Below are 16,613 nucleotides of genomic sequence, written 5' to 3'. Positions count from 1 at the left end.
TTGTGAAAACAACCTTTACTAAAACCCTTTTCCAAAATATATATATTATTAAATGACGAAGTATTGTACAAGTATATCTCATATTTAGGCGTTTGGTGGGGCACTTTTTCAGAGAGAGTCAGAAAATCAGTTGACTGCGCAAGGACAGGGGGCATGGCTACAACACAAAAAATGTCTCAAATTTACTTGAATATGATTTATAATTTTTAAAAACAAAATTTAATAAATGTACATTTCAGAGGAACACAGATCGAAAATGAGAAACGTGTTGTGGGCACTTCATCGGCACTTTAAGGAACACATCTTTCCTTGGCAAGCTTGGCTAATATTGGACAAATATATAAATGTATAACAGAGCAAACAAGGACAAGTTAACCAATTGACCTAATCGTGTATTGGGGTACAGTTGAATTAATGCACAAGAATATACATAATGACCTATACTAAAATATTGGGTTCCCTGATGGGTTTTTAATCACCAGTTTTAATATTAATTGTACATTCTCCATATTTTTCAATTCAAAATGGTTGCCATGTGAAAATTGCAAAATCTTTGTCACTATAGAGACTAACACAAGTACGCCCTCCTTTTATCTGCTTTTTGTCCTAAGCAAGAGGTAACAAAATGCTCTAATTGAAAACAATTATTATAGTACTGCAGTTGTATTTTTCCATTTCTACTTCTTATAATGGTCACCAACTAAGTGTGGTCTACTCACCTGCCAACCAATCTACACAGTGGTATGTATATTGAATAAGCCATTTGTTCTGTAAACACATGCTGCAATTCATCACGGACTGACTCACTGGCAATTCCTGATTCCATGCCTTCAAAGAAATCTCCTACAATTGGCAGAAAGAACTGAACAATTATCAAGTGAACTCAAGACTAGAGATTTAGAAGAGACAAAATTGAAGAATTCCACTCTGAGATCATTCCTATAGAATGAGAAAAATAATTATGCAAATATGAGCAATTGAGGGAAATATTTGTGTATTTATCCAGATTCATCTCCTATTTGGGAGAGAGGCAAATCCCAATCAGATTAAAATTTGATATACAGGTAGAGACAATGATCATTTTGAATATACAATCACTTGTATATGTATAATGCCTCCATTTACATCTGACCACCTACCTATGTGAATCACATTCTAGTTTTGCTGGATCAGCAGCCAATCAAATGTTAGGTAACAAACCAATGTAATCAATACTAGAACAGCATAAACTGTTTTTAATAGTGAAGTGCTTTCTAATTGGTTGACAAATCTTGCCAGAGAAGAGCTGCAAAATGAAATTTGCATACCATGTAGTTGGTCAGATGTAGTTAGAGGCGTGTACATAAAACTATGATTTCAGATTTGAAGCAACCAGAGACTACATCAACATCAGATTTTAATCAAATTGGGTGAATCAGTGCATAGTATGAATATATTAAATGGAAAGTCAAAATGATTGCCAACATTCAGATGCACTGGAAAATGGTTGGTGATATTTAAAATGTGCAACAAGCTCAGCCCAATAGCTGGAGTAATAGCCATGTGTCGGATGACAGCACTAGTCAGGTTCAGACTGGAGTAATAGCCATGTGTCGGATGACAGCAGTAGTCAGGTTCAGACTGGAGTAATAGCCATGTGTCGGATGACAGCCGTAGTCAGGTTCAGACTGGAGTAATAGCCATGTGTCGGATGACAGCCGTAGTCAGGTTCAGACTGGAGTAATAGCCATGCGTCGGATGGCAGTCGTAGTCAGATTTAGACTGGAGCAATAGCCATGTGTCGGATGACAGCCGTAGTCAGGTTCAGACTGGAGTAATAGCCATGTGTCAGATTACACATGTGTGTATGTGACAGCATGACATATGACTGATGATATTCAATGAAGATTGCATTTCATGTGCTTGTCAATAAAGAATGCATTTCTAACCAATATAGCTTCACAGAATGTGGCATAAGTTTGAAAAGATTCCATTGTGTAATCAGAAATGGCGAGATTATCATAGTATTCAAAAACACAAAATGCTTTGCGAATAACTTAGTACACTTGTCTAGCAACACAGACCCATGTGTGTTAGTATAACTGGAAATGCATATCTGTCATATGATCAACTCACAATTCATGCTACTCCTTTCCAATTTTCATGCAAACTTCATCACATATCACATTACTTGCATACCCTCATTATATAAATCCATGATATTGTATGAAATCTCATTGTTTAATGGAATGGGAAAAATTGACTTGTAATGTAAATGTGATGTGATTGCAGTGAGCAGTGTGATATTAAAGATGATGATAACATTAGTATTGATAACTATGATTCTATTGATAGAGATGTTTTACTCATTAACAAAACAGTATGTTTCCTACAGTTGATTGACATGCATCTTTTGAATCTCTGGACATTTTTTATTATCAGTGATTGTACAAGTTTGTATAAAGCAGTAAACAGAAACTAACCTCTGGGTGTACTTGCAAACTGATCATCGTCTCCTTTCATATCTTTTAGTCTGACTGGAATACCAATGGTATATGTATTTGTTGTATTATCCATGTGTATTTCGCAATACATGCTGTCATTGCTCTCAACGCTACTCACGACACTTGACTGTTTTTCTGACTCCGCTATCAAATAAAATACCAAGTTTATAAAGAATTATGTTTCAAACAATGCATCACTCATGTCTCCTAAATTTATTTATCATTAAAATAGTTTACTTACTACGGTAGTCACCATATATTTACCTCTGAACAGGGCCTTATCTTCTCGGACTGACGGACTTCCCGTTTGATCTTTATCGAGGCAGTGTACAATATCAAAACAACAGAAAAATTGCTGGAGTAATGCGGTCATGTTTTCTCGAGCCATCTCTCGTCCTATGCGTACAGCTATCACAGTTATCACATCGACTAGTTTGTAACATAATATCGACCTTGCATGACCGCCACCAGGAAAACTTATACAGAGCGACGACAGTATACATATTACAGGTTGCAGTATATTCTGAGAAAAACTCTGTGGGAGAAAAAAAAAAGGGATGAAACTGAAGTGTTCAATAAATAAAAATGTGGTATGTGGAAATTATAATTTTGCAACAAGCAATTTGTGTGAACTTAAATGTTGCAAAAATGTGTTTTCATTGAAAAATGTGTTTTCATTGAAAAATGTGTTTTCATTGAAAAATGTGTTTTCATTGAAAAATGTGTTTTCATTGAAAAATGTGTTTTCATTGAAAAATGTGTTTTCATTGAAAAATGTGTTTTCATTGAAAAATGTGTTTTTACAAACAACCAACATGCAATGTAATTTATATTGTTTTCAATGATTATGAACAAAACAAATTCTTTTTTACCAAATCATGGTAGAGATGGAGAAATTAAACCAAAGTCATAAGACCCAGGGATACATATACAATTGCCAATCATATCATTATACTGTCAACTCACCTTAAGACAATTCATTAATATAGAGTCTGATAAATAAACCAGCATATATTTCAATAACACCATTGAGGCTATGAGTCCAGCTTCCACTTTAGTATTGACCTTAGATTTCGCAGATAGAACCTAGTAAACCAAGTGTAAATCAGTTATATCGGGTCATAATTTCATTGTATTGACCAAGAAATCTGCATTCTATCTTGATGTATTCATGGCATGGCACATGTCCTACAATACTATAATTATGACAATTGTATGCTCACTTAACAGTATCCATTCCGGGGAAATACTCATTAATTGGAAAACAAATTCTGTACAAAAATACAACATTAAAAATATAGTTTATTTAGTATGATACACATAGAACGAAATACTGAGGGGTAACAAAAATACTCACAATTTGTTTAATGAATGAAATATATTGGTTTAATATAAATGACTGGCCATAGTTAATTGCAATATCAGCAAGGCATTGTAAGACAGGCAAGGTAGTTGTGTCTCCATACACAGCAATACAATTGTATATTTCACCATCTTTTGCCTTACCATTGTCTAGGAGAGTAAAAACATGTGACCAATTATGCAAATTAACTGGGTAAGAGTTTGGCATTATTCCAATTTACCGGTACGTCGTGATATGCCTCCTGAATTTTTGTTTAAATTAATTTTGGTATGTTTGTAGAGACAGGCAATGTGTTATCAAGTTGCTACACTGTTGCCATAGTAACTATACACATTAATAACATTTGAAATTGTCTTAAACAAGAATGATTTAGTTATGCAAATTAATATGAATAAATCAGACTAGAACATAATTCCTCCTTCTATCAGTTCAAGATTTACAAGGCATAATATTGAACAGCACTGAAAAACATGACATGAAAATATCTGTTTGTCATACCTTTGATGGCTATAAGTTGTCCTGGACCCATATAACATAGAGTAAGTACTCGTAGTAGTTGTCTGGATAAATATTTTGCAGTTAATATTGGTCCAAGTTTTTGAGATATCCACCATATGCTATCCATAGCAACTTCCACTATTCCCAGCCCACTGACGAGACTGATGCTGTGCTTCTCAAGTGCTGAAATATTCATTTTGTTGTCAGGAGTTGCCGTTGATGATTCTATCTTTTCATCAATTTTAGGCTTTACTTCTTCATTACCATCATTAGCGACGAGGTCTTCTTTACCATCTTCATCATTGATGTCGTCACTACTGTTGCTATGGTAACCAACTTCTTGTGACTTGATTTCACTTGAATCAGTTCCGATACTATGAAGGCTAGATTTGTCTAAACTTATTTTGTCCACATCACAACTGTTCTGCCCCATCACATCATCAGAGCCTCTCCTTTCATTAGCATCACGAAATGAAAACATTCTGTCTACACAACTGGTTCCATCTTCTTTGGCTTCTTCATCTTCCTTACCGAAACTTTGATCCAGACTACAGCTATCACTTTGTCTCTTATCAGTGTACACATCTTCATCATTATCATTATCATCATTATCATTATCATCATTATCATCATCATTATTATCATCACCATCACTGTCATCAATTTCACCATCATCATCTTTTAAGGCCTCATTCTCCAGATTTTTCAATGCATCCTCTCCTACGGAAATGCTACGGTGAATCGCTGTCATCTCATGTGTTTTCTCAGCTTCAACAAATGTTGGGCACACTTTCCGTCCTGCCACAGCCTCAACAAGAAAATCCAGGATGTGGTTAAGAAATACCCTGAGTCCCATTCTAGCAAGTAACTGAGATAGAAAACTGCGGTGATACAGTCGTAAGTGTATAGGGGATGAATAGTTATCGATATTGTATAAGTCTTTAATCACTGGTAAGAGATGCTCAACTGTCATAGATGGACCTAAACAACGTGACACTTTATTAAACAAATGCAGCACTGTAAGTAGAGCAATGTCTTTATCTCTAAACAGAGCGGTGATGTACGGAAGCAGCAATTCTTTACCCTCCTGGTTCATCTTGACAAACAGTTTGGGTATGTACTGCAATGCCAGGTGTACTTTCAGCAATGGGTCTTCCATCGGTTGATGCATTTTTGAGAGGAATTCGTAGAGCATCGCGAAATATTTGGGAAACGGGAAGATACTGGTGTAAGGATTGAGTAACTGTGATGGAGAAGGCGGTGGCAAGCTGTCATTGTTGGCAGTATTATTAAGTTGTAGTAGTACTTCAATACTATATTGCACTGGTCTGTGAGTGAAAAATGATGATATCTAACTTATAGAAGGACATTTTAATAGATTTAATAATGAATTTTCCACAAAAATGCCATAGTAGATTAGATTTATGCTGTAACAATAATAGTAACTTGAATCTATCATTCCATCAATGTTTAATGTTACTATAAAATAGACAATTATTTTCACACATAAATACCTTGGTAAATTCTGAATACTTGATTGACATTCTTTGCGAATAATGTTGTATCGTTCTTGTAAACCTGCTTGCGGATTCAGCATTCTTAGTTTATTGGCTTGTACAAATTCAACGATCAAACAGCCTAATGTCTGCATATCTCTGGCAATCAACTCAGCAGACTGGTCAACAGCAACATACTAAACAAAGCCAGAAGATAAGAAACCTCAAAAGTTTGTGCACAAATCAATCTGTCAAGTGGGAGATAATTTTACATTTCCTTTTAGCATTTCTTAATATTGCCGCTAGAGGGCATAGATTTGGATAGCAGTATGTGTATGCAGTGGAAGATAGAATAGACTGTTTCTTGTACTTGCCGACTGTGGATTGAAATGTTCGTCATTTGTCATATCAAGCATGCTAATATGCAATGCTTGTTGTTTCAGCGTCAATTGTGGTTGATGGTATGCACAGTAATTACAATGAAACATGTCACCGAGACGAGACATATACTAGTGTATTACGGATACGCATCACCAGACTCACAGCATGAATGAAATGCACACGCTATTCCGTCCTTGGTTGTATGTACTGTACTGACCAGTATCAGTTTCCAGTTCTTACCACTACAGACACATTTTATTTTACAGCTTTCTGCCAGTTTATTAAATAGTTCAATAACACAACTAGCTAAGCATCATACCTCTTTGTCTGGTTGCTTAGGTAACATCTTCATGTTAGTAGAACAAAAATTATACAACATTTCTAGTTGATTTAGTTGCTGTAACGGATCATACCCTTCAGGCAATGTTATGGTCTGTTGTTCAGGTCGGAGCGGAGAAGAGTCAACAACAGTGTCACCACGACCTCGGCTACTAATAAGATAAGGAATACGATACATGTTTTACAAGCAAGCACACCACTTGTATGTATACTGACATAATTGGAATGGGTGTCTATTGCATCTATTCTAGTCATACTTTAATAACACTCATACTTGCTAACTTGTTGAGGTGAATAGGTGTTTCGAAATTAACCAAGTATAAGTTCGGTTTAAAATAAGCCAAGTATGATTTGGTTTGAAACCAACCAACTAAGTGAAGTTTGGTTTAAAATTGATCAAGAATAATTCGGTTAAAAATCTGCCAAGTATAATTTGAATACATAAAGTTGAGTGTACGTTGATTTTGAAATCTATACCAAGTAAAGTTTGGTTTGAAATCAATCAAGAATAGTTTAGTTTGAAATCTACCGAAAGTAGTTTGGTCTGAAATCAAACAATTATAGTTTAGCTTGAAATCAATCAAGCATATTTCAGTTTGAAATCTACCAAGTATAGTTCAGTTTGAAATCAAAATATCGCTTTCTCTCATATGCCAATGTTGAACCATGGCTCCAAAATCCCTATGCAACATAGGAAGTTTAATTTAAATGGCCGACCATCATTTACCATGATGTATTCAAACATGTTACGGAAGGTGGTAATTTTGTGTGCTAACATCTTACATGTCTGACCATACTTAAACAAACTTACATTTAGGAAAATAATATTTCAGTGAATTGATATATAATTACCTGAAAAAGGACAATCTCTTAATAGGGTTCCTCTGTGAAAACGAATCGGATTCCAACGAGCTACTCAAATCTGCCAAGCCCTCCATGTCCTTACTTGTCGCAATGGTTTCTTGTTCACTATCAAACTACAGCAAAATACAATTATTTCTTCAAAATAATTTGCATACTTTGCATGATGTAATTATTTTATTTGAATTAGTCTGTAAATTGCATGGCAAGGTATCCAGATCACTTTAGTTCTGATTTTAGTTCAACAATTTCTATGGATAACTGGTATAGATATGGTATTTTGTTTATTAAAACTACCGGTAACTGGTATAGATGTGGTATTTTGTTTATTAAAACTATCCGTACTGATATGGATATGGTATCTTGTTTATTAAAACTATCGGTAACTGGTATGGATATGGTATCTTGTTTATTAAAACTATCCGTAACTGGTATAGATGTGGTATCCAGTTTATTAAAACTATCCGTAACTGGTATGGATATGGTATCTTGTTTATTAAAACTACCGGTAACTGGTATAGATGTGGTATCCAGTTTATTAAAACTATCCGTAACTGGTATGGATATGGTATCTTGTTTATTAAAACTACCGGTAACTGGTATGGGTATGGTATCTTGTTTATTAAAACTACCGGTAACTGGTATGGATGTGGTATCTTGTTTATTAAAACTACCGGTAACTGGTATGGATATGGTATCTTGTTTATTAAAACTACCAGTAACTGGTATAGATGTGGTATCCAGTTTATTAAAACTATCCGTAATTGGTATGGATATGGTATCTTGTTTATTAAAACTACCGGTAACTGGTATGGATGTGGTATCTTGTTTATTAAAACTACCGGTAACTGGTATGGATATGGTATCTTGTTTATTAAAACTACCAGTAACTGGTATAGATGTGGTATCCAGTTTATTAAAACTATCGGTAACTGGTATGGATATGGTATCTTGTTTATTAAAACTACCGGTAACTGGTATGGATATGGTATCTTGTTTATTAAAACTACCAGTAACTGGTATAGATGTGGTATCCAGTTTATTAAAACTATCGGTAACTGGTATGGATATGGTATCTTGTTTATTAAAACTACTGGTAACTGGTATGGATATGGTGTCTTGTTTATTAAAACTACCGGTAACTGGTATAGGTGTGGTATCCAGTTTATTAAAACTACCGGTAACTGGTATGGATATGGTATCTTTGTTTATTAAAACTATTGGTAACTGGTATAGATATGGTATCCAGATCAATGAAACTAACCTGTGTGGGTGTGGTATCCAGATCATCATGCCATGTTGGTACAACAGTATCTGTATCAAGAATTTCTGTTTCTTCTGTCCCCTATAACCAGAAATCGGACATAGTGTGAGATATACGCTGACCCACACGCTATCAATGACATATGTCTGATACTGATTACGTCAGTAAAGTGCAATCGATTTTGTCATGATTACGAGGTATTACAACAAATGGAGCTGACAATCATGTATCAGATCTTTTAGTTGTTTAGTTGTCAGTCTGAATCAAACATCTTCACACAGTAAAACTTGTTATTTTCACTGACATTTAATTTCACCATTTTGATGCTTTGGGCATATTCACTGTGTTGTAATTTCACAAATTTGTCAAGGAAACAATGAATTTTATTGTTATATTACATGTTCATGTAGATTTTCGGTCTTTACGTATCAGTGAAAATAGTGAAATTAAATCCCAGTGAATAATTAATGCATTTACAGTACGTAATTAATCACATGACATAATTTTTAGTGACATCATTTTAAATGTTATACGAGTACTGGTACACTCACTGGAACCACTTGTTTCTGATTCGCGTAAGATTTCAGATTTAATGTTTGATTGCGTATAGGTCTCATAATGGCAGGAGCTTTGAGAGACCCAGCGTATTCAGACGAGGATAGTCTCTGTGGGTGTGGCTTGTCAAATAACTGTACAACGCCATGATTCAGTGGATACATATGTTGGTCCACCAATTGTAAACAAACGTTCTTGGCATTCACTGCAGCGCTGCCACTCAACTGTGATATAATGGAAATAGAAAACAACACATCACGTTACCACAGTAGGGGATGTAGTAGCAGTTGAGCTGTTACTACAACAAAACACCATTTATACGTAGAGTACGTACGTACGTAGAGTTTAAAGAAAGCACTTGCAAAATTATAATGCTGCAACAACTATTTTTTCTTTATGTTCACTCATTTGTTTGTTTGAATCAAACAATTTTTCTTAGTGCATGACGTCATTTGTGAATTACACTATAGTATATATGCGATTGCAAAATAACACCAATTCAAGATGCCAGATTCATACCTTGTATCCAAATGTTAAATCGATCCAATGATGTAATTGACTTGATACATGATCGCTTTCCAACAACTCTTGATGTTTCACCAAGAATTCATCCACGGACCCACACCACGGTGGAACCTGAAGGTCTGACATGTCATTATGAATAGATTTGAATATACTGGGATCATTATAGAACTCAGGAATACATTCCTCCGGGGACCATTCCTGAATTCTTTGTATGCTGGATGGATATTCATTGGGAACCCAAGACGACCGTACATATTTACATAGAGTAGATTTCTCAGTCTTTCGAGCGAAATACACATGGTAGGTGATATCAGACAGTAAATCAGAAAAGTGATGTGGCACACTTTGTGAACTGGCACTGTACATAAAGTTTAATTGGTGCTCCCCCTTATTGAGTCGAAACTTTGTTTTTGTCAAATCGCGATAATTCCCGCTCTGCGAAACAAAGTCTGTGACCCATGGCAGTATGGGATGATAGTTTGGATTTCCAGTTCGTCTTCCTGATAGCGAATTTAATACCATTAAATATTTGTAACTGGTGATCTTTCCTTGTACCCATTGCTGCACCAGTCCCGGTAAGTCATTATGATCATTTCCTGTATTAACATTTTTATTTGATGCAACTCCAACACTATTCTGAACCTGTCTCCACCTTGGCCCTGTCAACTGCACCCACAATTTCTCATTCATCATGAAGTCCTTTAATCTGACGTCTCCCAACGCCACTCCTTGACGATGACAGTGTAGCATTATATGTATTATTTGATAAATGATAAACAACGGTTTTGCATGTGATTTGGAAATTATAGAGGGACTAAAAGTCACCAAATCGTGCACAGAATATTCAGAATATGGATGTACGATGTAAAAGTAGCGTTGCGATTCCATGATAGTTAATACATTCAGTATATTAGGATGGGTGTTTTTCATCGCATGAGTGGTGTCCAACAACCTCAGGGGAATGACTTTACAACCGTATATCTTCTCAACAATACACTTCAAATCACCCACTGAGTTCTGTGATTCAAACACAAAAATAAAGAAAATGTACAAAATCCAACATAAAAATAGATTAAATTCAAAGGTCACAATAATTTATGCTTTACGTCTCACAGCTGGAAAGGGCATACCTTCTGCCACATGGTCCACACAATTACCTTTTGATGATCTCCCTCATATTTCCGACTCAAATGAAGATATTTTCTCTGTGTTTCAGTCCACATTCTATTGTAGTTTTGTTGAGCTACGGAAACCATTGTAGACAGAAAACCTGATTCTACTTCATTTATGGATGATTGTAACTTTTCACTCGACCACTCATCAATTCTACAACAAATAATATCAATATGTTTACTTCTGACAAACAGTACTGTAGGTTGAATTACTTAACATTCATAATTTAGACGAATCTGTATTGTCAATTCTTTCTATTGAGAAATGGAATGCATGTTTAACATGACAATTCACTGTTGTCATTTTGCATATCAGTGTTACTTTAGTCTATGTTTCTTTTTATATATTTCATCAAAATTTATAATTACCTCTGGCAAAAAAGTTTAGTTTTTCCCAGCATTGGTTTGTTTGTCTATCTGTCATTTAGCATGGTAACCCAAACAGTTCAGGATGAATTCAAATGGGGCATTTTCAGAAAAGGATTCAGATCTGGTTGTCATGGAAACATTAATCCTAGAAAGGATTCTTCATTCCCAGATCATAAGTCAGTTGACCCCTGTGTATTGATAGTGCATGTGTTTTTACTGCTTTGTCTCATTTTTCGTTGGTTGACACATAAAAATATTCATAGTCACATCTTTCCAATTTGGGATTACGTATAACCGAAGAATGATAACAAAAAAACGGCATGACTGGAAATTTGTGAGAGTTATATTTGAAAGAAAATGATTGTTTTTATAATCAAATTGTTATGGAAGATTTGGCTGGCTGTCATGAAAATGGCAATCACAGAAAGGATTCTTATTCGAAAGGGTTGCCCTTGATACAAAGAACAAGATATTTAATACATTTTGGAAAAAATCTGTATCTGGTTCCCATGGAAACAGAAATTTTGGGAATAATTTTTAGTTTAATAACTCAAAAGTTAAGAATGTATTTTCATGACATTTTGATGAATGTATTGATTCAGCCAATTAATAATCAATTTGAGTTTAGAAGAGATTTTGATCTCATTGCCATGGAAACAGGAAGTTTTTCAATAATTACTAAAACGATAAAAAGATAACGGTAACTAAAAAAGTTAGGAATAAATTTTTATAATTTTTTTTTTTGTCACAAAATAACTGGAGGCTATATTACTGGTAATATGATAAAGATGTTGTCATAACATTATAACAATTATAGCTCTTGAAGTACTTCTAGCTTTATATTTATTTGGTTCATGATTATCATTGAAATCAGAGAAAAACATGAACACACTCGTGAATTTGATGGTTAATGTAGAGTACGCTCATAGAGTACAGAATGCTAAATAAACAAACTAAATACCCACCCATGATTATTTTGATAAACACTTAACCATGGTTATTACAGTATTTCCCTCTGTATATTGAATTAACATCACCCCATAGTTATTCCAATATTGCCCTATTTATTGAATAAACACCTACCCATGGTTATTCCAATATTGCCCTATTTATTGAATAAACACCTACCCATGGTTATTCCAATATTGCCCTATTTATTGAATAAACACCTACCCATGGTTATTCCAATATTGCCCTATTTATTGAATAAACACCTACCCATGGTTATTCCAATATTGCCATATTTATTGAGTAAGCACTTAGCCATGGTTATTCCAATATTGCCCTATTTATTGAATAAGTACCTACCTATGGTTATTCCAATATTGCTCTATTTATTGAATAAACACCTACCCATGGTTATTCCAATATTGCCCCATTCATTGAATAAGCACCTACCCATGGTTATTCCAATATTGCCATATTTATTGAATAAACACCTACCCATGGTTATTCCAATATTGCTCTATTTATTGAATAAAAACCTACCCATGTTTATCCCAATATTGCTCTATTTATTAAATAAAAACCTACCCATGTTTATCCCAATATTGCTTTGAGATTACTTGAATATAAACCTTCTTCCTTGGATATTGTTTTACAGGTGGCAATACAACAGGAGTGCCAGATATAACCGTACCATTTAATTTGGGATTCACAGACTTAGTATCTTCAATCTGAAATTGACAACATGCATTGTTTAGCAACCAATGACCCTCTTGACATGAAAGTGTTATGGAAGCAAACTTCAAACTATGTTTGCTGTAATGTTAAGATATAAAAAAACAGTATGTGAAAACTCGTAGTGTATAATCACTAAAATTCTGGAGTCACCTGATGGCTGTTTTGCTTCAATCACATGTATATCCCTGGCATATATGCAGAGAAGTAGCATGAACACCAACAGATACTACAATGGTTATGGTTCCTTAGCTCCATTTGTACATATTTTTGTCATTAATGGCCTTTTTTTCTGCAAAATATTTGGGCATATTTGGTGCCAACGAAATCAAAAATCCTAAACTCATTAATAATAATAAATATTAATATGACAGATCCCCACACCCTCCCTGTGCCTTTCATTGCGTATGGAAGTTATTTTCACGAGAGATGTGGTTTATCCTGTGACCGTACTTTCATGAGTGAAGTGAGTGAAAGTACAGCAGGATGCATGGGTAATAATGCAAATTAGTTTTAGTCAAAAAAAAGTGATTACCTAAAAGTACCATTACAGTTTTTCAAATTTCATTTCACTCGGCAAGTATATTCATGTACCCCAAGGGAAAAATATCGCATTTCTAAATATTGTTTATTTCTGCTATGTTTTGAAAAACACTACTCCTGAAGGCACTACTTTGTTTGCTCTCAGACCTCATTTGCATATAGGGTGTGGAAATACCGATTTTGATTTCAGGATGAATTAAAATAAACTGCAGTACATATGTACAATGTAATAATAATGATTATTGCATCTATGTAAATATAATTTCTATCAGTTGACAGCAGTAACATTGTAGCAATAACAACATCAATCAATAAAATACAATGTCTATTTCATGTTTTCCAATTCAAAAACAAGTTATGAACATAATCGCCAAATGTTTAACAGGGGTCAAAGGCCTGTCCACATGTTCCAGACAAGTGGATTTTAGCTGGGACAGGTAAATGTAGAAAATGTCTGTCAATGTGGACAGGTGAATAAACTTTATTTTATAAAATTTACATTTCAAATGAAGTGTGATAATTTGTCTTGCCGGATACATCACACATTTATTCTACAAGTAGACAGGTAATTTCAAATTTTAATATCAACTCATGTTTAATGATACGGTCTTCACAGTAACTTAATATTTACTTGAACATCTGACAATCATCTGTTTTTGTAGTTGGAAATTACATATTCTACAGTTTGATGTCTATATGGCCGATATTGGGAAATTCATTTTTTTGTGAACATTATTTACATACTCTATTTATATCAGCTTTGGGGTTAGTATGTCTGCACTCTTCTACTGATAGCATGTGATTACGTGTAATATGACGAGACATTGACATTTTTTGTTTCAAATTTATTATTGAATGAATGACAATTTCATTTGGCGGAAATGCATGCTGTTATTGTTATGATTAATGAAATAACAAACGTAGAGATCATCGTTTGGTGTTTTCGAAATGTAGTCATTTCTAATAACATGTAACTCTACCCACCAAGGAACTGACGGATAGACACCCTCCCCTTTAACCCAATCCAGCTAGGCATTCGATTGTGAAATATATAATCAGTATCGGCGACCACTTACCAAAGCCACCGCCAGAATGCAACCTTCCGAACTGTCTGTGATCTCTATGTATTTTCGTTGGATGCATAGCTCCTGACATAAAACTGTTGCCACGTCTTCGCTCATGTTGTGTGGTGATGGTTAGACGTCGTTTTAGCTGTGAAACACGTTTGTTGATAAATCAGTTTTCATAAACTCTTGTTCGATGTGTATCCGCCCACTAGTGACAGTCGCCATATTGAAAATACAATGTCGGCAACGCCATCTACGACATGTTTTGAGAAATATTTTGTTTTTATTCATTTTCGTGGGACACTTCCGAGTCGATGGCGATGGCATAAATTGACCCCAAAAATATTATCAAAGTTTTACTAAATTTAGTGATTAAAATGCCATTTTTATTATGATGACCTCATCTTCATCTGTAGTAATTGTATTGTTGATTTAAATCATCAGCCATCTTATTATTATACACCTCCAGAATCACCATATAAGGACTCGGAAGTGACGATACAAACGTGGCCATGCATTTCTAAGAATAGAATTCCTCACGGCAATTATCAGCCTTTTGTGATCGGATCGATTGTAGTGATACTATTAACGTAGATAAATGGCTTTGGTTGATGACTCACTTTCTTTGGGAGCCATTATTATATAACGATCTATATACGTGAATATCCTGTGTGGCCCAGTCTGTAATACCCCGTAAACAGAGTATCTGACTTAAATTAAAACTAAAATGACTATGTAGTGCAAAAATCTAAATCTAAATGATATAATCGAATTGTTTTGTTAATCATCATATTCTGTTATTCAAAACAAGTTTACAGCGTATTCACAAGACTAGGGGCAGGTATTGCAGTCAAACCATCGCCCTCAACTTGAAAGAGGGACGATTAGTAGACAGAGTAAAAATATCGGGTTGCTAATGAGGAGGTCATCAGATATAAATGACGTCTTATTCACAGCACATATGTCTGTATATAGTTCATTTCATGTTCCTTGACTTTGATTTATGCTGCCGTAAAGTGTGTATCCAACATCTGTTTATATTTATCAATGTCTCTATATCATGATTATACACTAAACCATTCGCTATTTAACGAGGAAAAAGATATGCAATTTTTAAAATATGTCCCAATAAAACAGAATAAAACACAGAACCTGACCCAACTTTGACCACATACAACGATAGCTTTCAAGTGCTGCAACATACTCATTTTCTTCAAAATCGTTTTGAGAGTGTGTTTGAACGAGTTCATTCATAACTAAGCCAGTTTGTAACACCACATCAAACTTGATTTTATAGACGTATTTTGAGGGGAAACAAACTTTTTGTTTTTATTTTTAATTGGTTTGCTTCTTTTTTAAAAAATTATAATTTGTCTGAATTATAGTTTGAGAAATGTTAACAAATCGGACGCGACATTTTTGACCAAATTTATCCTTGAATGCAATTATCATGAAACAACAAAATGCTGAAGTCTGAAGGGTCCTAATTGAAAACTAGAAAATAGGCAGATCTGTATAAAATCGGTTTTGATTTTGCTCTTAGCACAAAATTCGAGTGGAAATCGTTTGACAGTAGTTTGCTTTGAGAAAAGTAGAACAAATCGTGCACTGAGATTGAGTCAACTTCAAGTTGTGAACACGAGTGTGACAATCTATTGCTGACATTTGTATCCGGATAGATATTGTCTAATTAAATAACCTGACTGTTAGATATAGCTCAGATAGTAATCACATACATGCGCACTATATAATTCGTTTACACTCAGATTTGATACCATTGTAAAAAAAAAAACATTACCAAAAGTCACCAGCAAGACACACGTGACCCATCCTTAAGTTGACGAAATGATTACATAAATTACGACACTAGCATCCCGAGAAATCTCATCTTGTTATTAATTCTATATGAAATTGGAGGAGTATGTTTAATTTATTCCAAGAAAGGGTACATCTGATGAGGGGACTACAGTAATGGTTATTATAATAATAATATGATATCTGAGATATACAGTGTATA

General features: G+C 34.5%; 1 protein-coding gene across 1 annotated transcript in view; it reads right to left on the bottom strand.

The window, feature by feature from the left end:
- The window catches only part of LOC102801409 (WD repeat-containing protein 81-like), a 32,920-nt gene extending 18,099 nt beyond the window's left edge, over window positions 1-14,821 (bottom strand). Inside the window, exons 1-16 of the mRNA XM_085505644.1 lie at window positions 14,606-14,821; window positions 12,840-12,982; window positions 10,923-11,091; window positions 9,760-10,782; window positions 9,237-9,464; window positions 8,686-8,766; window positions 7,767-8,648; window positions 7,413-7,537; window positions 6,541-6,712; window positions 5,859-6,037; window positions 4,345-5,672; window positions 3,841-3,995; window positions 3,450-3,569; window positions 2,748-3,018; window positions 2,463-2,627; window positions 720-843 (exon numbers count right to left, since the gene is read on the bottom strand). Of these exons, the coding sequence (XP_085361770.1) occupies window positions 720-843; window positions 2,463-2,627; window positions 2,748-3,018; window positions 3,450-3,569; window positions 3,841-3,995; window positions 4,345-5,672; window positions 5,859-6,037; window positions 6,541-6,712; window positions 7,413-7,537; window positions 7,767-8,648; window positions 8,686-8,766; window positions 9,237-9,464; window positions 9,760-10,782; window positions 10,923-11,091; window positions 12,840-12,982; window positions 14,606-14,710 (5,270 nt within the window). The 5' untranslated portion in view covers window positions 14,711-14,821. The remainder of the gene's footprint in view (window positions 1-719; window positions 844-2,462; window positions 2,628-2,747; window positions 3,019-3,449; window positions 3,570-3,840; window positions 3,996-4,344; window positions 5,673-5,858; window positions 6,038-6,540; window positions 6,713-7,412; window positions 7,538-7,766; window positions 8,649-8,685; window positions 8,767-9,236; window positions 9,465-9,759; window positions 10,783-10,922; window positions 11,092-12,839; window positions 12,983-14,605) is intronic.
- Between the last annotated feature and the right edge of the window lie 1,792 nt (window positions 14,822-16,613).

This window comes from Saccoglossus kowalevskii, chromosome 2 (genome assembly GCF_978046115.1).
Source record: "Saccoglossus kowalevskii chromosome 2, keSacKowa6.1, whole genome shotgun sequence".
Classification (NCBI taxonomy): domain Eukaryota; kingdom Metazoa; phylum Hemichordata; class Enteropneusta; family Harrimaniidae; genus Saccoglossus; species Saccoglossus kowalevskii.
Note: the sequence above shows the minus strand (reverse complement) of the source record. Positions and strands in the feature narration are given on the sequence as shown.